Source organism: Paroedura picta, chromosome 3 (genome assembly GCF_049243985.1).
Source record: "Paroedura picta isolate Pp20150507F chromosome 3, Ppicta_v3.0, whole genome shotgun sequence".
Lineage (NCBI taxonomy): Eukaryota > Metazoa > Chordata > Lepidosauria > Squamata > Gekkonidae > Paroedura > Paroedura picta.
Window position 1 is genome coordinate 170,492,280 of NC_135371.1, and position 23,751 is coordinate 170,516,030.

Consider the following 23,751-nt stretch of genomic DNA (forward strand, 5'->3'; position numbering starts at 1 on the left):
TGCTGTGGGAGAACAGCTCTGTCAGGACTGTGAAGAGCCCAAGGTCACCCAGCTGAATGCATATGGAGGAGGAGCAGGGAATCAAACACTGGCAGATTAGAAGCCACCGCTCTTAACCACTACACCCTGGGTTAATGATTCCTCATCTCCATGTAGTCATGGAAAACCATAGATCTCCAAGGGGATCTTTTAGGGAGAATTCTCAGCATCTTCAACAGAGTCCCTGAGATTCCTTGAGGGAAGCCATGACACTTAAACCGGTACAGAACCAATTTTACCATGTGTCTAGTCCCTTTGTGGTCACACACAGTGGCTTGGATCCCACGACTTTAGACCCCTCATGACACTCTTCAGCCATGATAGAAGCTTTCCTCTGCTGTGGTGTTCACCCCCCCTGCTGCTAGAGCTCCTGCATGCATGAGATCAGTGCTTATCAAGCCCTGATGTAGGCTGAAGTGTTAGTGGTAGAGAAATCTACTTTTTTCATAGTTTCCTCGGAATTTCCAGTGTACGGACAGAAGAAACTATGAGTGGAATAGAATCCTAGAATAGAAACAGAATTCCTGCAGAATGCAGGAAATTCACAACCAGCTGCCCACCCACAGCCACGCCAATTTCATGCCCAGATGATGCCCCCCGCCCCCCAAATAAAACAATCCTTGGCCAGTCTGCCTGGAGGAAATTTGCCTCGTGATCCCAAAGTGGCAATCGGAAGAAGAAGAGTTGATTTTTATATGCCACTTTACCCAAAGCAGCTTATAGTCACCTTCCCTTTTCTCTCCCCACAACAGACACCCTGTGAGGGAGGTGAGGCTGAGAGAGCCCTGATATTTCCTGCTCAGTCAGAGCAGTTTTATCAGTGCCGTGGCGAGCCCAAGGTCCCCCAGCTGGCTGCATGTGGGGGAGTGCAGAATCGAACCCGGCTCACCAGATTAGAAGTCTGCACTCCTAACCACTACACCAAACTGGCTCTCTGCATTTCCCTGGGCATCCAAGCAAGGGCCACAGGAGCCAAGCACTGACACAGTCCCTTCTGCCCACCCACTCACCATCTGCCTAAGTTCACAGAACCAGCATTAAAAAGGTTGACTCTCAGAAGGAGAGAGCGGTGGGTACCCAGAGCCCAAAGGAAGGGAGCTGGGATCCTTGAGACAGATGCTCAACTTTTCAACAACAGGTGGGCCCTGAATTCCCACCATAGAGCAGACAAACTGAACTTTCTCCCGTTTCTACTATACCATTCAAAAGTAATTGGGATGGCTCCCTGTTGGCTTGCCATCTTCCAAGTTACTGCTTTTGGTTTTAACGTTTCGGCCAACCGGTACATTAAAAAATACTTTAATTCACAGCGACTATTTCTTTACAACGGCACAAACCGAGTGTGACAGAAAGATCCCGCAGCTTCTTTCCTCTCAGATCGTGCCGCCATAGAAGCGTTCAGCCAGGTTCGAAGGCAAACAGGTAATCCCCCCGTCTTAAAACTGGGAGGCGGCTTTTTCCCAGGGTAGAAGCAAGAGAAAACGTTCTTAGCCAAAGAAAGGAAGGTGCAAGGAATCCAGACAGGTAGGATTTCTGGATGAATTAACAAAGCACAGGTGGTTTTCTATGACAGGGGCTTCGCTTTACATTCCGGTCTTCTTCCTACCTGGCCTCCAAAAAGGGGACCACTTAAAAAAATAAAACCCAATGATTATATGGCGAGGGGAAAGAAAAGGCAATGAAGGGGGCTGGCTGGAAGATAATACGACCTTTAGAAAGTTAGCAGCGGAAGATTATCGATGGCATTTTCGAGAACAAAGGTGTGAAAAGGGTTAGGGTTACAGCCTCGCACTCTATAACTGGCCACGGCGTCCAGGTGTGCCGAAGAGAACAAGCCGTCTGCTCCTGGATCTCTGCGCTGGATGGGGTAGGGAAACGGGTCATGGGATGCTGGGGATGATGATCAGAGTGCCTACAGCAATCCAGACAATGGCCGGATTGCAGGTAGGGATTTTCTGGTGCCGGACCCCTCAGTCTTCCCATTCATCATCGTCATCGTCGACTCCGTTATCTTCGTCTTCATCTGTGGATGCAGAAGAACCAGTCAAAAACGCAGGAGGAAGCTAAGGTGGGAGGTGGGAGGAATGTAAGGTGGAAGGAAGCGAGCGGGAGGTGGGAGGAAACTGAGGCGGAAGGCAAGAGGAAGCTAAGGCAGAAGGTGGGAGGAAACTGAGGTGGGAGGAAGCTAAGGCGGAAGGTGGAAGGAAACTAATGCGGAAGGCGGGAGGAAACTTAAGCGGAAGGTGAGAGGAAGCTAAGGCGGAAGGTGGGCGGAAACTGAGGCAGAAGGCGAGAGGTAGCTAAGGCAGAAGGCGAGAGGAAGCTAAGGCAGAAGGTGGGAGGAAACTGAGGTGGGAGGAAGCTAAGGCGGAAGGTGGAAGGAAACTAATGCGGAAGGCGGGAGGAAACTTAAGCGGAAGGCGAGAGGAAGCTAAGGCGGAAGGTGGGAGGAAACTAAGGTGGGAGGCGAGAGGAAGCTAAGGTGGAAGGTGGAAGGAAACTAATGCGGAAGGTGGGAGGAAACAGGCGGAAGGCGGGAGGAAGCTAAGGCAGAAGGTGGGAGGAAACTAAGGCAGGAGGCGGGAAGAAGCTAAGGTGGAAGGCTGTCCAAAGGAACCTTACAAATAGCGATAAACGTGCATTCTGGGTACATCCAGACAGTCTTACAGCCAGAGAATTCTTACAGGGTGGGAGGCAAATGAGTACATGGACGATCGGCCGTCAGGATTTATTTTCTTTGCTTCATTTTGTCATGATTTTCACGCGCACCTTTGCCAGCATTTCTTTTTAAGCAGGAGGACTTGTCAGCCCTAACCACTAACTCTGTTTTAGTCAACTGCACAGAGAACTCACTTCTGGAAGATTTCTGACAGGATTCGCTCGTTTTTGCCTCAGCTCCTTCCTATTCCATGCAGACAATTTACACTTGATCGACTATTGACAGATTTCCCGCCAAGCCTGAGTGCCGAGTGGAGGGACAGGACAAATAATTGGTGGGACCAGGACCCTTTTTGCACCACCGTGGCCATGAGCCTGCACCCGCACCTCCAAAATTGTTACAGATGAGGGATTTCAGCTTGATCTGGGCCCTTAGTGTCAAAGTATTGGTCTTGGATGCCTGTTGGTAGCTTCTGTTTAATCCAGGGGTAGTCAAACTGCGGCCCTCCAGATGTCCATGGACTACAATTCCTAGAAGCCCCTGCCAGCGAATGCTGGCAGGGGCTTCTTGGAATTGTAGTCCATGGACATCTGGAGGGCCGCAGTTTGACTACCCCTGGTTTAATCCATGCGGCTATGAATCATAGAATCATAGAATTATAGAATCAGAATCATAGAGTCATAGAATCAGAATTATAGAATCATAGAATCATAGAGTTAGAAGGGGCCAAACAGGCCATCTAGTCCAACCCCCTGCTCAACGCAGGATCAGCCCAATGGGCTGCTTTCATGGGTGCATGCGCATGCTGATTTAATCAGGGAAGATGCATGGAGGGTGGAAACGTTTAATCCTTGGACACAAACCTATTTCCCCCAAACATTCAGAGGACAACATTCCACGCAGCTGAAAAGTGATTCAAATATCATTCCTCTGGTTCAAACTAGAATCACTTCCTATCATGAGAAACAGGTCCGTGATCCCCTGCTCTGTACTTTATCAGTAATGATGGCTTTTAAAAGGAGCCAGTGTGTATTTCCAGATAGGAACCTGAATGGCCAGACTAGCTCAAGATCAACAGTGCTTAGGCCAGGCTCTCTCAACCAGGGTTTCGTGAAACCCTAACCCTGGGGTTTCTTGATGGCCCTGGAAGGGTTTCCCAAATGGGCGGGAGCGAATTAATATTTCATATATTTTAAAAATTTGTTAAACATTTATCAGGTGATAGGACCGGATGTGGTCATATTGGCCCGCCCTCTCGCCCTCCCCTCCCCAAATGGCCAATGAAGGGCCTTGAGGAGCTGGGAAGGGGAGGGGCCTTGGGTAGGCGTGTCCACAGCTCTGCTTCCCAGCCACATTCTGCACAATCGCACCATTTCTGGAGTTTTTTGAAGCCTGAAGAATGTTTCAGGGGTTTCTCAATGGTAAAGAAGTGGAGGAAGGCTGGCTTAGAAGCAGGGTTGGACGGGGACCGGAGAGGAAGGCCAGGCTTGCTACACAGAGGCAAACGGCAGCAATCCACCCCTGAACGTCTCTTGCCTTGAAACAACCACAAAGGATCACTCTACGCTGGGTTGTGACTTAAGGGCACTGAATTGTAATTTCCAGTTTCTGAAGAAAAATACTTGAAATGGTATATTCCCTTGTCCGGGACTGCCCTCAGCTGGAGGCCCGGCAGAAGAGCTAGATCCGCCGGGCCTGCAAGACGGCGCTCTTCCGTCAGGGTTACGGTTGAGGCCGGTCCCAGTGAATATACCCCCCCCCCCCCCCCGCAGGCTGTTTTGAAAAGGGAAAATCAATATGGATGTCCTCAACAGTTTGGTTGTTTTTAACTATTTTTAATATTTAACTGTTATGTTATTGATTGTTTTACCGACTGCTTGTAAACCAACCAGGGATGGCTGGGCCAACAGGGGCGGGTTATAAATTTGGCAAATAAATAAATGGAGCTGCCGGCACATAATAATTTTGTTTAATGTGGATTTTACTGTATGGATTTTCTTCTTATGTAACCCGCCGTGAGCCAGTTTTCAAGAGTGGTGGGCTATAAATCCGATAGATAGATGGATGGATGGATGGATGGATGGATGGATGGATGGATGGATGGATGGATGGTAGGTAGATGATAGGTAGGTAGGTAGGTAGATGATAGATAGGTAGGTAGATGATAGATATGTAGATAGGTAGGTAGATAAATAGATGATAGATAGGTAGGTAGGTATGTAGATAGGTAGGTAGGTAGATAGATACATGATAGGTAGGCAGGTATGTAGATAGATAGATAGATAGATAGATAGATAGATAGATAGATAGATAGATAGATAGATAGATAGATAGATAGATAGATAGATAGATAGATAGATAGATAGATAGATAGATAGATAGTCACTGAAGAATTTTGCTCTCTGAATAGGTTGCAGCCCCTTTTCAATTCCCGCCCCCGCTACCTGTACGCAACACTCTTCCGTGCTCACCTGAGGAGTGGATGGCTTTGCATCTCTTCTGCATCACGTGCATGAGAGCCCCAACCAGGCCTTCCTCACTCTGCGCTGGTGGCGGCGGACTGTCCAACACGTCGGGCGTCTGGAATGAACGGAGAAGGGATAAGAGAGGGTTGGCTTTGTCAGTCAGGCAGGCCCTTTGACTTCTTCTTGGATCCGGGGGTCCCCAACCCTTTGGAGTCTGCAGGCACATTGGAATTTGGACACGGGTGGGGGTGGGGCACAGCAACAAAATGGCTGCTGCAAGAGGCCGAGCTAGCCACGAAATGATTGCCACTGATTAAGGACAGTAATACAGTGTAGGTCATTCTGACTTGCTGGCAGCACAGCCAATCAAATCTCCAGTGGCCCGTCAGAAGCCTTGCTGGGCAAAAGACCCCACCTACTTCCTAATAAAGAGCCTCTTGTGGCGCAGAGTGGTAAGGCAGCCGTCTGAAAGCTTTGCCCATGAGGCTGGGAGTTCAATCCCAGCAGCCGGCTCAAGGTCGACTCAGCCTTCCATCCTTCCGAGGTCGGTAAAATGAGTACCCAGCTTGCTGGGGGGGTAAGCGATAACGACTGGGGAAGGCACTGGCAAACCACCCCGTATTGAGTCTGCCATGAAAACGCTGGAGGGCGTCACCCCAAAGGTCAGACATGACTCGGTGCTTGCACAGGGGATACCTTTACCTTACTTCCTAATAATTCTTACTGGGCATCTGGAGATCGGCAACCTTAATAGGGTGGTATAGAGTTGCAGGGGAAGGAGGTAAACTGATCAGGAGGGAGAGGGAAGAAACTGGAAACAAACAAACAAATAAATAACATTTATAAACCTGGGAGTGACATAGGTACGTTGGAGTTAGTGCTCTGGTTTGTGGGTAAAACCTCTCTGGTAGAATTAGCCTCTTACCATAGAGTTTTCCCCAAAAACCAGAGCATCTGATGTCACCAAGTAACTTAGGACAACTGGGTGTAATGGCTAAGAGCAGCAACTTCTAATCTGGCGAGCCGGGTTTGATTCCCTGCTCCTTCACATGCAGCCAGTTGGGTGAACTTGGGCCCATCTTAGTTCTGTTAGAGCTGTTCTCACAGAGCAGTTCTCTCAGCCCTACACGCTTTGCAGAGTGTCTGTTGTGGGGAGAGGAAGGGAAGACATTTGGAAGCCGCTTGGAGACTCCTTTGGGCAGTGAAAAGCGGGATATAAAAATCAATTCTCCTTCTTCTAGGCATGTCACATTTATTTCCGACTTCTTGACTGTTTGGGAGGGTGGAAAGGGCCACCCAAAACCGGGACTTCGGCCAGTGCCCGGGGGTGTGTGGGTGCGTGGGATGTAACATCCTTAGGGTGGTCCCACTCAGGGGAAGTGGTTAGTCCTCGCACTTTTTGCAAGTGGGTTATAACACTGACAATTCCTAGGCTGAAACAAGATGGGTTTCACAAACCTCCCCTTGTGAAAAAGATTCCTAAATGTTCAGTCTTTGCTGTGTTGGCCCAACCTTTGAGCTCCAGGGCAAGTACAAACTGTTCTGCACTGTCTGTCCAAGTCTCTCTCTCACTGATGTGTGGGTTGAAACTCCACTCACCTTAACCACCGCCTCTTTGGCACCATCTGATTTTGCAGAAGTCATTTTCAGCAGTTCTGTCTGGTGCCTGCCAAGTGTTTTTAGGAAATGGGCAGGGCCAGGTGGGCAGGTTTTCAAGAAACGTGTTTGGCAGCAGCTGCCACCATTGTACAAAATTTTCACTGTGTGGCTGAAGGTAAACTGTGGCAGCCATTTTGTGGCTGGTCCTGCCTCCCACATTAGACATTTTGTAGCAGCCATTTCATGGCAGCCATTTTATTTTATTTTATTTTATTTTATTTTATTTTATTTTATTTTATTTTATTTTATTTTATTTTATTTTATTTTATTTTATTTTATTTTATTTTATTTTATTTTATTTTATTTTATTTTATTTTATTTTATTTTATTTTATTTCTTCGATTTGTATCCCGCCACTCCCCAATGGGCTCGTGGCAGATAACATGGTCTTAAAACCCCCATTAAAACACCCCTATTAAAAGACTTAAAAACCCATAACATGGTGGATGATCTCCCAACCTACTTCCCCATCCCAACTGGTCCCTCCTCCTACAACAGCCATTTTGTAGCAGCCATTTTGTGGCTGCTCCTGCCTTCAATGGCAGCCATTTTGTGGCTGGTCCCGCCTCCTACAGCAGCCATATTGTGGCTGCATCACACATGCTGTAGCAGAATTCCCAAAGCATCCACAGACCGTTCCCGGCTCTCGCCAACCTGAACCTGGGAAGATGACCCCTCTCAAACCCCAATTTTGGCAGCCCAGTTCACACAGCACTATCTGTCCCCTGAGCCCCTCCATCATGTCTCACCTTATTGAGTTGTATTCCTTGGCGTATTTGATCCAACAATGCTCCACGCCCAGAGGAGGCCGGAGGAGGAAGAGGAGGTGGGGTCCCTGTGGCTCCAGGGGGAGGAGGGGGTGGAGGACAAGATCCAGAACTCTGGAAGGAAGGCGGGGGAGGTGGAGGAGGAGGAGGAGGAGGAGGTGGTGGGGCTGACCCAGAAGAAGGTGGGGGAGCTCGGGCGAAGCGGGGAGCTGATGGGGGAGTCCCCCACTGAGTGTTGGGAGGTACCCGAGCCGGTTGCGGTGGTGGGGGGACAGCTCCCCGGTTTGATATGGGGGGAGCACCAGGCAGTGGGCCTGGGACAGGTGGTAGAGGGACACTTCGGGAATGCCCAGGGGGTGGGGGGACGTAGCCGGATCGATTAGGCGGGGGGGGGCGGGGGATGCGCCGGACCTGAAAAGAAACAAAGAGGAACGCTCAGATCCCATTTCACAAGTGACTGTCTGTGTATATTAGCACCTTAGTGCCTCGTGGCACCTTTCCCAATATTTCAGAAAGTTGGTGGGGCCAGGTGGGGTTTCTGCCCAGCAAGGCTTCTGATTGGCCAGTGGAGATTGAACTGGCTGTGCAGATGTGTAAATGTTGCCTTGGCAGCAGCTGCCACCACAGTACAAAGATTGCCGCTGTGTGACCGAAGGGAAACTGCAGCAGCCATTTGCCTCCTGAGACAGCCATTGTTGGGACAGGCGCTTAATGGCTGCACCCACCACGGCGTGTCAGAATTCCAGATGTGCACACAAGCTCAAAAGGTTTTGGAAATGCCCACGCGGGCAAGCCATTTAATAGTAGGAGTGGTGCTATTGAAGCCTCCAGGGGGACACCAGACCTCATAGATGCGGGGCGGCCAAACTGTGGCTCTCCAGGTGCCCATGGACTACATTTCCCATGAGCCCTTGCCCCCCATCACAGACATTCTCCTATCCCAGTGGCTCACCCTGCCTTCTTAGCTCCTCCTTCACGGCCTCCAGCCCGCCCTGGCCTTCAATGAAGTCGTAGATAATCTTGGAGGTCTCTGCATCAGTCAGCTGGGCCTCGCTGATTCCCGCCCGGGAGAAGAGCGTCTTCAGGTCAGGGTCTAAGTTATTCACCTGAAACAGAAAGTTTGACGTACACAGAGAAGTGTGCATTTGTGCTGCAAGACCCTGTTGCCGTCGTTTGCGCTATGCCTGCCTTCTTGAGCCAAGACGCAGGAAAAGATCTTGCTACTGAAGCCCTGGTGACATCTAGATTAGACTACTCCAATGCATTCTATGTGGGGCTGCTCTTGAAGACTGTCCGGAAATTGCAATTGATGCAGAATGCTGCAGCCAGGTGATTGCAGTGGGTGAGAGGCACCATGTCATTCCAGATTTGTTCTATGTGCACTCGCTTCTGATCTGATCATTTCAGTAGACTGGGATTGATCTTTAAAGGCCTCTCCAGCCTGGGACCAACACCCCTTAAGGACCACCTTTCTCCCTATGAATCTTCTCATTTGCTCTGCTCATTTTTGGAGGCCTCTGCTATTTGGAGCCTTGGCAGGAAACAACCAGAGAACGGGATTTCTCCCTCGTGACGCCAAAATGTTGGTTTCACTTGGCATTTCCCCTATGATGGTTATTGGTCCTCCTCCCCACTTCAGATATTGCTTGCTGATCTGTTCTCATTGCATGTATTTGCATTTTTTAAAATTGCATATGTTTTTTTATCTAACTTATCTTTCAATGCATACCCTCATCCTTCCCGGCATGCCGGCTCAGGGTGGCTTCCAACATTCAAAATTCATCACAAACATGGTCCAATCAACAACATGATAAAATTAAAGGTAAAGGTATCCCCTGTGCAAGCACCGAGTCATGTCTGACCCTTGGGGTGACGCCCTCCAGTGTATTCAGGGCAGACTCAATATGGGGTAGTTTGCCAGTGCCTTCCCCAGTCATTACCATTGACCCCCCAGCAAGCTGGGTCCTCATTTTACCGACCTCGGAAGGATGGAAGGCTGAGTCAACCTTGAGCCGGCTACTGGGATCGAACTCCCAGCCTCATGGGCAGAGCTTTCAGACAGCATGTCTGCTGCCTTACCACTCTGCGCCACAAGAGGCTCTTTCTAATTCCTTAAAATTAGAAAGCTCTAAAGACCCGCTCCCTGTCCAGTGAAGAGGCATGTGAAGGGAGACCATGATGAGGAGCCTGGAGCGACAAATTTCAGGAGGGGAAACAGCTGAAGGGCCCCTGGAGCCCGTATCATGCTGGAGTAAAGGAAAACATTGAAAGATTTTCCCTGATGCGTTCTGCACTAGGAGGAATGGCGGAAGACAGTGTATTCTTCTGACTCCGCCAGCAGGCCTTTCTGTGGAGGGTTGCCAACTCTGGGTTAGAAAACACCTGGAGACTTTGGGGCTGGAGGCAGGAGTGGGTGGGATTTGGGGCAAGGGTCGCCCTCAGTGGAATATAACACTACGGAGCCCCCCCTCCAAAGCACCCATTGTCTCCGGGGGAACTGATCTCCGTCACCTGGAGGTGAGCTGTAATTTCAGGGGATCCCCAGGCGCTACCTGGAGGTTGGCACCCCTACCTCAGGCTGCCAAGTCTCCTGTATAAACCCAAGAGGTACATACATCAAATCCACTGTTGGGATCCCAACCGATGTGCTGGATATGCCTGGAAAGGAATCACAGAAGAGATCCGTTGAGCAGAGACGCCCAGCCAATAGCCAACAGCAGCCGCTCACCTGTCCATCATGGAGACGGTAGAACCGCGCTGCCTAGAGAGGCCTTGTGCCATTCAGTACCCGGCCTTCTCCATTGCTCCCTCTACTGGAGGCACTCACTTGAACCCGCTCGGAGCTCCGATGTCGGCCTTCGAAATCTTCTTTTTCCCCTTCTTCTTATCCACGGCAGTAGGGACGGGGAGGCCGCGGTAACGGGAGAAGGTGATATCTGGATTCTGGATGTCAACAGTGGCCAGGGATGGAGCCAGTGATGGGGAACTGGGCTGCCTGCCCGGACCTGTTGTGAGCATCAAATGATTGTTTGGATTATATGATGAGATTTTGAACTAAAGGCAAGGAAACCCAGGTTGAATCTGCACTTACTTTATTTATTCCGTTGTGGATGCAGCTGAATCCAGATCGATTTGAACTCGGGTCTTCCTCTATCCCGCCCCCCTCCCCATTGAAACAGAAAAGTGTTCTGCATGTGGTTAGGGAGAAGGGAGGGGAAGCCAAGCGCAGCAGGAGACACTTTCTTTTCTTGAAGGGGTGGGGGGAGAGGATTGGAGACAGCAGAGGAGGAGGGAGGAAAAAAGAGGCAAATCTCTACCAAGAGAAGTTAGGGCTTCTGGAGCTGGAGCTTCTGCTGAGAGAAGTTTGTGCTTCCCCTTTAAGGCAAGCTTGCAGCCTGGGAACAAGGAAGCCTTTGAACTGAAGCCTTGGCCAATCAGGGCTTCTCTACCACAGAGGCTCAGCAGCAAGTTCAGAACCAGCAGAGAGCTGCATGCTTTCTCATGCTGATTTTTCAAATATTGAGGGGTATATCCACTCCAGGATATTGCGAGGAAAAGGTAGGGTCACTCCGGATCAATCCTGCTTGTTGCAGAGGGAAAATTTAAATCGGACAAAATCAGAATGGAAATCGCATTCAGTGGAGACAGCAGGGACTTAATCAACCTGGGATTGGAATAAAAGCTCCATGCAGATTCAGCCCTATTCTCTTTCCCACAGGGTAATTCCTGCTCTCTCATGAATCTTTTTGGTTCTTTCCTTCCTTCTTTTAAATATGTTTTTATTTGGTTTCAGAGGCCGCATCTTTCTCCAGCACTGGAACTCACAAGCCCCTGAAAAACCAAAACCTGTTTGACTAGTTTTCCTCACAGTTGTCCCGATGCCACGTCAGCTTCCAAGCCTCTGGGTACTGAATGTGGTAGCTTTTATTGTTTTTATTAATACTTTCCGATCTGATCGTGTATCAAAATGAGCTGAACTGAATTGAACAGTCCTATCTCACATAAGAATATAAGAAGAGCCCTGCTGGACCTGGCCAGTGGTTCATCAAGTCCAACATCCTGCCTCACACAGTGACCACCCAGTTCCTCTGGCCAGCCAACAACAGGGCAGAGAGGCCAGGCCCTCGTAAGAACCTCAGAAGAGCCCTGCTGGATCAGACCAAGGGTCCATCTAGTCCAGTATCTGCTCTCACACAACCACTTCCTGTGGAGGCCCAACAACAGAGTATAGAGCTGTGATGGCGAACCTCTGGCACATGTGCCAGAGGTGGCATTCAGTGTCCTCTCTGTGGGCATGCATATTGTCACCCCAGTACAGAGTTTGCTGAGTAATTCTGCACAAGGTCCAGCTTCCTGGCGGCCAAAGGATGGGGAAGGACTCTTCTCACGTGATCCTTGGCCTGGAAAGCAATTGGCTGGTTCGGGTCGCTCAGCTGGGCTGGCGTCTGCAAGCCTTGGCAGGAGCGGGAAGGCAGCACTGAACGGAGCCTGGGGAGAGCCCAGCCTAGCCAGAAACCCGCTGGAGATGCCACACCCCACTGCCCACACGCCCGGCCCTTCCGCCTCCCCTCAACGGAGCGAAGGTGAAGAGGGAAGGGAAAAGTGCGGGAGGGGAAGAGGGGGGAAACAACCACAAAGGGATCTGTTATTGTGTTTTTCTTTTAAGACAAAAGATGTCAACGTGCGAGTTGTTTTTCCTAAACTCTTCAGGCTAAATTGCCGCGTTGGCAGTTTGCAATAAATAAGAGGGTTTGGGGTTGCAGTTTGGGCACTGGGGCTCCAAAAGGTTCCCCATCACTGGTATATAGAGGCTGAGGCTTTCTCTTGACATTGTCTCCTGGCTCTGGGATCCGGAGTGTGTCGTGCATCGGCCAGAGCTACAAGGAACTTACCGTTTGAGTTACTTCCAGAAGGCGGGCTCCGCGGAAGGGTTACTCTTCTTTCTAACAGAGGCAAAGAGGCCAGGCATTAGAGGGATTTCACCTTTAAACACCTCTAGGCTTGTGCCTGGAGGATCATTGTCCATGGGGTCGCGATGGGTCGGACACGACTTCGCACATAACAACAGGCTTGTGCTAGAGCCTCTTGTGGCGCAGAGGGGTATGGCAGCCGTCTGAAAGCTTTGCCCATGAGGCTGGGAGTTCGATCCCAGCAGCCGGCTCAAGGTCGACTCAGCCTTCCATCCTTCCGAGGTCGGTGAAATGAGTACCCAGCTTGCTTGGGGGTAAACGGTAATGACTGGGGAAGGCACTGGCAAACCACCCCGTATTGAGTCTGCCAAGAAAACGCTGGAGGGCGTCACCCCAAGGGTCAGACATGACTCGGTGCTTGCACAGGGGATACCTTTACCTTTACCTTTAGGCTTGTGCACCAGGGGCCCAATCTGGACCAATTTGGCTTTTGGCGCCCTTTAAAGTCAATGGCGCCATTGACTTTAATGGGGATTCCGGTATTCCCGCCTCTCCCAGGGCCTGGGGTGGGGTGGGGGTTTCAGTTACAGCCTCCAAACTTTCAGGGTAGCTCTGGGAGGCTCTTCCCTGACCCCCCTCTGAATTTCACAATGATTGACACACGGGGTCCATGTGCAGGGGTTCCGAAAAAGGGTGCCCCATCTGTTCCATTCTATCCAATGGGACACTCTCCAATGAATAGTATGGAGAGAAGGGGGAACCCTCTTTTAGAACCCCTGGATGTGGACCCGGTGGTCCAACTGTTCTGAAATTCGGAGGGCGGTCAGAGACGGGCCTCCATGAGCTATCCTGAAAGTTTGGAGGCTGTAACTTGAACTCCCACCACCCAGGCCCCGAGAAAGGTGGGAACGCTAGACTTCCCATTAAAGTCAATGGCGCCTTTGATTTTAATGGGTGCCGAAGCCAAATCAGTCCAGATCGGGCCCTGGTGCACAAGCCTACCGTGGATGTTTCTCTGACTACAGATCTTAACTTTTCTAGGACTAGAGCCATGGACGTAAAGCGTTGGCACCCCCCAATTGGAGCAAAGAGCACCTCCATTTCAGGACGGAAAAACAACTAGGGGGAAAAGCAGAAAAGCGGCCGCTTCCCTTCATGCAAGGGTTGCCAACCTCCAGGTAGGGCCTGGAGTTCTGTCTTGGATTGACAAGTGATCTCCAGGTGGGCGGAGATACATTTTGGGGAAGAAATGGCACCTTCAGAGAGGGAGATTTATTTATCGTATGGCACATGCAGTGTAGCCAGGAGGTTCGTGGATTACCTGGCGGCCAAGCAAGGGACGTTCAGGGCTGATTTGTCATCTCCTGTCTCTGTGTCGTGACCCCTAGTGATCCTTGGAGGAACGGCCACCCAAATTGTTGGTAGCCTCTCATCCATACACTAGTTGAGGTTGGCCCTGCTTAGCTTCTGAGATCTGATGGGATCTGTTTTACCTGGGCTATCCAGGACAGGATTTAGAGAGCAAAGAAGCAGATGCCCAGCAGGAGTGGCCAAACGGTGGATCTCCAGATGTCCATGGACTACAATTCCCATGAATCCTGCTGGCAGGGGCTCATGGGAGTTGTAGTCCATGGTCACCTGGAGAGCCACCGTTTGGGCAACCCTGAATTCTAGAGGGACATCACGTCCTGTTGAGCTCTCTACCCTCCCCAAGCTCTATTGTCCCCTGACACATACTCCCAGTTTCCAGGAATTTCCCAAGCCAGTTGGCAACGCTAAGTATGAGACGACAGAAAGGGAGCATACCTTCATTGACAGGAGGCGGTGGAGGTGGTAGCTCTCTTTTTTCTGTGACAAAAAGAGAGATTTATGAAGAGGGGAACAGGGTTCAGGCCCCTGATACACATCCCCAATTTCTCCAAGTGGCGAGGTGTTCCACAGGTAACATGTATCTACGTTGTTTCCCTTTGTATGAAGGGAGGCACTGGAGAATTTGGGGGCGAACATGCTTTCCAATAGCATCTGAGTCAAGGCAAATAGTGACCGTTCCTATGTTCCCTTTCCCCAATTTTTTATCCTTTTACGGATTACTGCCTCACCAAGGAAAGCTTCAATAACAGAAATTATGCCATCGGGTCGGGGAAGCCCTGTAGGGTTCCACCAAAACCCTGATGCGATGATGTCACTTCCTGGTTTGCCCTGTAGGTTGCCCTGTAGGGTTGCCCCGTAGGGAAGCCCTGTAGGGTTCCACCAAAACCCTGATGGGATGATGTCACTTCCTGGTTTGCACCAGAATTAATGGCAACTGTCCCTACTTCCTCCCACTGCCCTGAGCAGCAGTGGAGGTCAAGGGCTGCCAGCACAAGGAGTCCCACTAGAGCACGGTTGGCCAAATTATAGCTCTCCTGATGTCCATGAACTACAATTCCCATGAGAACTGTAGTCCATTGGCATCTGGATAGCCATGGTTTGGCCTCCCCTGCACTAGAGTGTGAGACCCAGTTGTCATTTGTAGTGAGATCCTACAACGTTGGTGATGTCACTTCCGGGTTCCTGCAGGAAGTGGCATCAATACATGACTGGCATCCTTTCCTCCCCCCATGCCCCGCCCTCAAAGTATCCTGAGAGTGGGGGAGTTCTAGACAATGAGGCGGTAAATTGGGGGTACAAATCAATGAGGTGACAGGGGAGTGATCAACTCCCTTGCTTTTTCGAGACTTAATAGCAGGGTTGGGAGGCCTGATTCACGTGGACCGTGGACACTGCGAGGGTGATGGTGGATTAACCCTTTGCCGTTTCCCCATACAAATAGTCTCCACCCCCAAGCTGTCCTTTGGCCCATGGAAGAAATAACAGAAGCAGCAAAATAGCTTAAACATCCCCTCCCATGAGTCCCTGCTCCATTAAAAAACTACCCTTTCAGCTGCTTTGAGGAGACAAGATGGCTGCTGCTGTGCCTTTGTTAGTTCGGTGAAGTTTGCCCCTCGAGTGGCCCATGCCATATCAGGACGTTCTTCTCCAGAGTGGCCATTTTGAAGGAAAAGCATTATGACACTTTCTTAAGAGTACGGGACCTCTTGGGAGCATGTGCCTCTTGTTTTTTTTCCCCCGAGTCCCCACCTACCTATCCTCTGGTTCCTTTTCTGGATCTTTTCCTCCACGGTTTGCTGAAAGTCAAGAGCCTCACCCTCATTGGCAAAGCTGAGCCCCACTTGGCAGTCCTGCAAGCAACCAGAATACAACATTATTATTATTATTATTATTATTATTATTATTATTATTATTATTATTATTATTATTATTATTATTATTATTATTATTATTATTATTATTATTATTATTATTATTACTATTATTACTATTACTATTATTATTTAATTTTTAGACCGCCCTTCTCCAAATAGGCCTCAGGGCGGTTTACAACATAACAGTTAAAACACAATAAAATCCCCATAAAAACCCCAATTAACAATCAACAACAAGTCACATATAACATATAAGTGGCTGTGGTCACAATTCTAATCATATTTACCCAACTTCCCCCAAGTTCAGCCTGGTGATGAGAATAATATTCAGAAGATGGTGGCGCCAATGCAATGGATCTAAAAATGATCTCGATGTTAGAGATCTCAGTATTGGAGGGGATCCTCTGATGGATTAGTGGGAGAGCTAAAGAACCTCTGACATCCCCCACAATGCTCCCCCATCACAGCTCAAAACACTAGTGATACTTGTTGTTGTCGGCAGCCACTCAGTTGTGTCCAACTCTTGGCAACCCCATGGCCCAGCCTCCGCCATGATCCTTGATCTCGCACCATCTCCCTTAGCCATGCAGTTTTCTGGCTGGTGTCCATTTTGATTGTGTCTAACCACCTCTTCTTTGTCGGCCTGGTTTCCTTTTTCCACTTACAGTAGATGGCAGTAATAACTGAATCCAGTCGTAGTAACAGAACCCAGCCAGGTTTTTAGGTGGCAATGCCTCCCCGGTCCAGTGTCTTCTCCCTATGGCAAGCTACAGGGGGTAGCCGGATGGTGGTTCTCCAGATATCCATGGACCACAATTCCCATGGGCCTGCTCCAGCACATGCTAGTAGAGGCTCGTGGGAATTGTAGTCCTTGGACATCTGGAGAGCCACAGTCTGGCCACCCCTTCACTCAACACGTATACATGTATACCTCCAGTGCCAATACTCACATCTCCCGGGAAGGTGTGGAAGTAAGAGGTGGTGGCATTGTAGACCAGCTGGTTGTACAGTTCCTGCTCCCAGATCATCTTCCTATCCTGCAACAGACAGTCGGCCACACAACGGACAGTTGGCAGATTGTGCTAAAGTTCTGTGGTTCTCAAGTAGATCTCCCAGTGGAGGCAGGAGTCCCCCACCCCCAGGCCCTGCCACCTATCAGCTAGCTGGCTTGGGGACTTACCCAGAAAAAGATAAGACACCCAGTCAATGATGCAGTGATGCGTCTACATTACTTCTAACTTTACTTGGAAGTGTTGTCATCACATTGGTGATGCTGAGGCGACACTCTGGTATTCGGGGAAAACTCTATGATAGTAGTCAAACTTTCCATAGAGTTTCCCCCCAGAGTGTCACTGCATGATGACATCACTTCCAGGTAACATTGGAAATGAGATACTGTCGTGTACCCACAGCTGGGATATATGTCTTCCGTCGAGGGAGCCCGCGAAGGGGCCTACATTCCTCAGGGGGGATCTCCCAGACTCCCTTCCCCATCCCTTGTTCTTTCTGCCCTCTGAAGTTGCTCCTGTTATCTTTCATGAATGGTACTGTTTAGACCTGTAAGAAATGTAAATGACCTTTCCTGGCTCTTCGTTTCCTGGTGCTAAAACATTTGAAGAATGGTTTCACTTTGTAGTTTAGATTACACTGCCTTTCCGTGGGAATGCCTTTTGGCGTGCAATCCCCAGGGAAGCGGGAGGCTAAGGGTATATCGACTCCTGGAAAACTTCATGAGATGTATTCAGCAATGTATCCTCTACAACAGGGGTAGTCCAGATGTCCATGCAAACGCTGGCATGGGCTCATGGGAATTGTAGTCCACGGACATCTGAAGGACCACAGGTTGACTACCCCTGCTCTCCAATGTCAAGTTCCTGTAGATGTTCCCCTAGATTCCCAAGAAAGCTACTTTTTACTCATCTCTTGAGTCTGCTTTGGTGTCTTTATAGGCGTGTATCCGAGGGTCATCTTGCTGCAGGTTCAACTGGGCCTCCTTGGTAAGTGCCCCCATCCCACCTATTCTAAATTTGTATTGCCCTGTCTGAAGTAATAGAAAAGTGCCAGAGTCCGGCAGCACTTTAAACCAAATTTGTGGCAGGCTTTCATGGGTCACCACTCAGTTCTTCAGATAACTGCAGTGAGCAGTGACTCCCAAAAGCTTCTCCCTCCCCACAAATTTTATTAATCTTTAAGGTGTTGCTGGACTCTTGCTCTTTTCTACCGCTACCGACAGCCTATCCAGGCTACCCATCTGGAGTATGAAGTGTTTCCATCTATTTCTGTCATGCCCTAGAGCAGGGGTGGCCAGACGGTGGCTCTCCAGATATCCATGGACTACAATTCCCATGAGCCCCTGCCGGCAGGAACTCATGGGAACTGTAGTCCATGGACATCTGGAGATCCCCCGTCTGGCCACCTCTGCCACAAAGGATTTCATTCTGTTTCAACCTAAGCAGTGCCTTGCATGAGATTGCAGAAGCACAAAACGGTGGGATAAAATCATATTAGTGAACAAGACACTAACGGTCCATCAACCTCTGATGGAGACGGGAGGCAGGGCCAGGCTGGTGGTACCTTCAGATCGTAGAAGCGGATGAAGTACGAACGCCTGGGGTTGTCCTTCACGAAGCACAGGACTCCCGAGCCTTGCTTGGACCAGATCCTGCTGCTCTGGGGCAAGGCCAAAAACAGCTGGGCTACCGTGGTGACCAGCGTCTAGGAGGAAAGAACAGAGTGCATGTTACCATGCTCCCTAGGCTCATGGCACAAAGGAAGGAAGAACCAGCAGAAAATGTTGATCCGAGAGTCACAAGCATGCATTGCCTCTGAAAACCACCAGAAAGTCTTTTTCCTTTTCCCTGCCTACTGGCTACCTTCCTTCTCCATCCCTCCACAGCTGCCTTTTTAGCATGTTCTCATCACCTGACAACTTGGGGCTCCTCCCCTCCTGGCCATTTTGGCAAGGGGGGGGCAGGTTGACATGGCCATATATGGTCAAAACCCCTGGTAAATGTTTAACGAATTTTTAAAGCATATTAAAAATTGTATTAACTCCCACCCTGGTTGAGAAAGCCTGGCATAAATGAAGATAGGATGCTATAGGATGTTCACCTGGAGATGATAGGGTTGCCAACTCCAGGAAATAGCTGGAGACTTTGGGAATGGATCTGGGAGTGGGCAGGATTTGGGGCAGGGAGGAACCTCAGGAGGGTCTGGTACCACGGAGTCCCCCCTCCCAACCAGTGTACCAGTGTGCCAATGGCCCCCTCCCATTTTCTCCAGGGGAACTGATGTCTGTTGCCCAAAGATGACTCGTAATTCCAGGAAATCTCCAGGTCCCACCTGGGGATTGGCATCCCTATATTGCAAGAGCTCTCAAGCCACCACCTGGAGGCTGGCAACCCTAGTTATCAATGAAGGAAATGGTCTTACTTTATAATCTTCAGTGTGATTTCACTGTTGTACCACACCTGTTAGACTTCTGTTTGGACGAATTCTTTGATCAACACCTGTTGAATTTCTGTATACAAATTTAGACCCCGATATTTTTATCCCCCACGTTTGCTTCATTCTGCTTTATATTACAACCTGCTTCCCACTGTTGGAGGCATTATTGTTCGATCTTTAGAGCCGCCACCCCTAAATTTGGCAACCCTAGTTAACAAGGAGACAATTTATTTTTTCCCCCAGCAGGGCCAGGCCCGGTTATGACCAGCAACTCCCACCTGGTTCTTGCGGCCTGTCATCACTGCCCGAGTCCTTTTGGGGAAGTGGTTTTGTTGTTTTTTCCCCTCCCCATTTCCTGCAAATGAAGCCGCCTAGAAGCTGTGAGCTTCTGGAATCCCCCTCCACACTTCAGGTTTCTAGTCCGATGCCCTCGGCTACTTTGGTCACAAAGATGGAGCATTCGAGAGACGTCTCAATCAAAAGCATCCCTCCTCCTGCACTGCTGGCTCTCCGGTTTTTCAAACAACTTTGCTGCTTTGGGGGGTAGACGCTATGCATTATACCAGGGGTAGTCAAACTGCGGCCCTCCAGATGTCCATGAACTACAGTTCCCAGAAGCCCCTGCCAGCATTCTCTGGCAGGGGCTTCTGGGAATTGTAGTCCATGGACATCTGGAGGGCCGCAGTTTGAGTACATCTGCATAATACCCTTCAAAGGCCCCGCCTCTTTGCCAAACCCTGCCCTCCACAGCCCCCCCCCCCCAAAAAATCTCCAGGTATTTTCCAACCCAGAGCTGGCAACCCCACCATTTAGATCTATGAGTACTTAAATCAATCAATGTCCTTCAAATTAGGTTTATAACATTATATGTGGAGCGGAAAAAATAGAGAGCTAAAATTTCTTCCCATCCCATAATACCAGAACTTGGGAGCCCCCAAATGAAATTGAGGCAGATGGGATTCTGAACAGACAAAAAAAAAAAAAGACTTTTCAAACTGAAATTGTGGGATTCATGTCCAAGGGTATAGTGATGGCACAAGGATAGATGGTTTTAAACAGAATGTAGACAAAGTCATGGAAAATAGGTTGATATTAGCCATGGTGCCAAAAAGGGAACCTCCACCTCCAGAGGCAGTAAAACTCTCAATGCCAGGAGGAAAGAGAGTTGGTTCTTATATGCCGCTTTTCTCTACCAGAAGGAGTCTCAAAGTGGCCTTCATTCGCCTTTCTTTTCCTCTCCCCACAACAGACACCCTGTGAGGGAGGGGAGGCTGAGAGAGCCCTGAGAATACTGGAGAAGAAGAGTTGGTTCTTATATGCCGCTTTTCTCTACCCAAAGGAGTCTCAAAGCGGCTTACAATCGCCTTCCCTTTCCTCTCCCCACAACAGACATCCCGTGAGGTGGGTGAGGCTGAAAGAGCCCTGATATCACTGCCCGGTCAGAACAGCTTTATCAGTGCTGTGACCAGCCCAAGGTCACCCAGCCGGCTGCATGTGGAGGAGCAGAGAACCAAACCCGGCTCGCCAGATTAGAAGTCTGCACTCCTAACCACTACACCAGGGGTAGTCAAACTGCGGCCCTCCAGATGTCCATGGACTACAATTCCCAGGAGCCCCTGCCAGCATTCGCTGGCAGGGGCTCCTGGGAATTGTAGTCCATGGACATCTGGAGGGCCGCAGTTTGACTACCCCTGCACTACACCAAGCTGGCTGAGGAGGGGATGGCCACAGCCTCTGTGATCTGTTGTTGGCCTTCTGGGTCAACTGGTGGGCCGCGATGTGACAAAGGATGCTGGTTTAGAAAGACCACTGGCCTGACTCTGCAGAGCCCCTCTTACAGACCTATGATAATCCAGCTGCTACTTCTATGGATGTATCCTGAGCTCTAGTATCACCCCTCAATTGGATGATGGCATGAGTGGGTAAAATACTGTCAAGTTGCAACCCTAGAGGCGGTGTGCCCCTGCAGAATCTTTTTGGATGGTCTCCCTTCCAAGTACAGACAAGGGTTGGCAGAGTGGGGGTGGAGGACTTACCAGGAGCAGAAGGGAAGCCCAGGCTGTGTTGCCAGTGATATGATGAGGTCACTTCCTGTGACGTCATCACATTGTGTGCCAGAAGTGACATCATCACAGTAAAAATCACTCCTATGCTAGAGTTTTTGCCCACATACCAGGTCACTGACATTATGACATCACTTCCAATATGTATGATGTCACTATGTCCCTAGTGGGCTTCTCTCTTGCTGCTGGTTAATTCCCCCACTGGTCCACTGATTGGTGGCTAAAGGTGCAGGTCTACCAGTCTGGGTGGGGGTCCCCACTCTTTCCAGACTCACCTCCAAACTTACCTTTAAGAGGAACACAACCCTTGGAAGTGACGTCCTCTGGAAAAGCCGCCGGGGTCATTGTTGTGGGAGGGATGCTCTGGTTGTTGGGCGAAACTCTATGGTCTGAGGTAAATTTTACCATAGAATTTTGAACAGAAGCCAGAGCTTCGCCCCCCGATGTTGCTGACGTGTCATCATCACTTCTGGGTGGCACCAAGTCACAGCACTCCTCCCCACTCCCGGAAAGCTCCCCCACCCCCATTGGCAGCCCTCTTGGTGGTGGAGGGAGGGCCTGGGGTCCAGGCTATACCCTTCTGCCTTCCCTCCCTACCAGCATTACTATTCCAGTATTAATAAAGGTAAAGGTGTCCCCTGTGCAAGCACCGGATTATGTCTGACCCTTGGGGTGACGCCCTCCAGCGTTTTCATGGCAGACTCAATACGGGGTGGTTTGCCAGTGCCTTCCCCAGTCATGACCGTTTACCCCCCAGCAGCAAGCTGGGTACTCATTTTACCGACCTCAGAAGGATGGAAGGCTGAGTCAACCTTGAGCCGGCTGCTGGGATCGAACTCCCAGCCTCATGGACAGAGCTTCAGACAGCATGTCGGCTGCCTTACCACCCTGCACCACAAGAGGCCTTCCAGTATTAATAGAAGCCCTCTTCTCATAGCAATTATCCTCAAAAACACACTAAGTGGGGGATCAGGCCGAGTCGCTCCCTTCCAAACCAAACCGCTCTACTTCCCCAGATTTTAGAACAACACCTTCAAGGGCCAGTTCCAGGTGTTGGGGGTCAGACGGTGCCCAGAGGGGCCCGTCTGCCCACTCCCAGGGTCCCCTACCTGTACGTTCTTCTCCCCCTCACAGGCTTTCCCTCTTCACACCACCTATGCCCCTTTCCCCGAAAACAGTGGCTGGGATTGCCCGTGTCACTGGGCACCAGGAATATCACAAGTGTGTGCCACCGACATGCCCTTAATCAATTATTATGGGCTGTCGGGAACACGGGTATAGACAGGTGGCAAGGGAGATGCGTGGGTAGGCCTCTCCAGAAGTTCTGGGCTCCGGCAGCTGCCCATAAGAGGGTATTTTGATGCCAGCCCTGGCACCTCAGCCCACAACTAGCCCCTTCCCCATTTGTAAGCTCCTGCTCCTTTACCCCGGAGCCCAGGAAAACCTCAAGGTCCTACCGAGGCCTTGCTTCCCATGATAGTGAGAGCGTTACCGTGCACTTCCTGCCCAAGAGTTCGAACACTTGCTGGTTCTCGTGGTCTTTGAGTAAGAAGGAGGGCACGTTGTCCGGCTGCCCCCGGACTGCTGGCTTGGACCTCTGGTTCATCTTTGGTCCCGTCCGATTAGTCAGGGGCTCTCGGTCGCCGCTCCACGATCTCGACTGCGGGGAACTTCCGCGTTGTGAAGTCTTTTCAACAGGAAGCTCAGAAACCACCGAGACAGAGACAGAAAGAGCTGGGTTCCCCGCCGGCTTCGAAATCCCAGTCACACCCAACCCAGAGGAGGCTGAGAGCTCAACGGATGCCAGGCCTGTGTAAGGTGCAAGCTGGTACTCTGAACCGACAACCCACTTCAACCAAGAGAAATCCGCAGGGGTCTTTTGGCCACGGAAATTTCGGTGTTCAAAATGAATTCTGGAACTCCTGGAAACATAATATTTGTTTATTCTGCATTAACACACTCTGGGCATGGGCTTTGTTCTGAAAACTCCAAACCGTGGCAGTGAAACAGTACAACACGCAAGTCGTTCGGTAGTAGAGGACTCAATGGGAAACAGGTCCGCTAGGTCTTCCCTGGCCATTGGCATGGGAGGGGAGGCAGCCTAAAACGGGAACTGCTTTGGAAATGCAGAAGTGGTTCAACATCCGAACAAGCTGTTCGAGGGGCACGTTCTTACATACGCAGGTGAATGTAGAAGAGTTGGTTCTTATATGCCGCTTTTCTCTACCCGAAGGAGTCTCAAAGCGGCTTACAATCGCCTTCCCCTTCCTCTCCCCACAACAGACACCCTGTGAGGGAGGTGAGGCTGAGAGAGAGCTGATATCACTGAAGAAGAAGAGTTGGTTCTCATATGCTGTTCTTCTCTACCTGATGGATTCTCAGTGGCTTACAGTCGCCTTCCCGTTCCTCTCCTCACAACAGACACCCTGTGAGGGAGGGGAGGCTGAGAGAGCCCTGATATTACTGAAGAAAAGTTGGTTCTTATAGGCCGCTTTTC

At 50.1% G+C, this 23,751-nt stretch overlaps 1 protein-coding gene across 1 annotated transcript; it reads right to left on the reverse strand.

Annotated features, from left to right (window-relative positions):
- Window positions 1–1,322: 1,322 nt before the first annotated feature.
- WAS (WASP actin nucleation promoting factor) lies at window positions 1,323–23,266 on the reverse strand. Its single transcript, XM_077329457.1, is given in 13 exon segments — window positions 1,323–2,062; window positions 5,170–5,278; window positions 7,572–7,982; window positions 7,984–8,000; window positions 8,542–8,695; window positions 10,205–10,247; window positions 10,417–10,594; window positions 12,482–12,532; window positions 14,306–14,347; window positions 15,624–15,720; window positions 16,695–16,781; window positions 18,319–18,459; window positions 22,747–23,266. Coding segments are annotated over 13 exon segments (1,497 nt in total). The 5' UTR covers window positions 22,861–23,266; the 3' UTR covers window positions 1,323–2,009.
- Window positions 23,267–23,751: the final 485 nt, after the last annotated feature.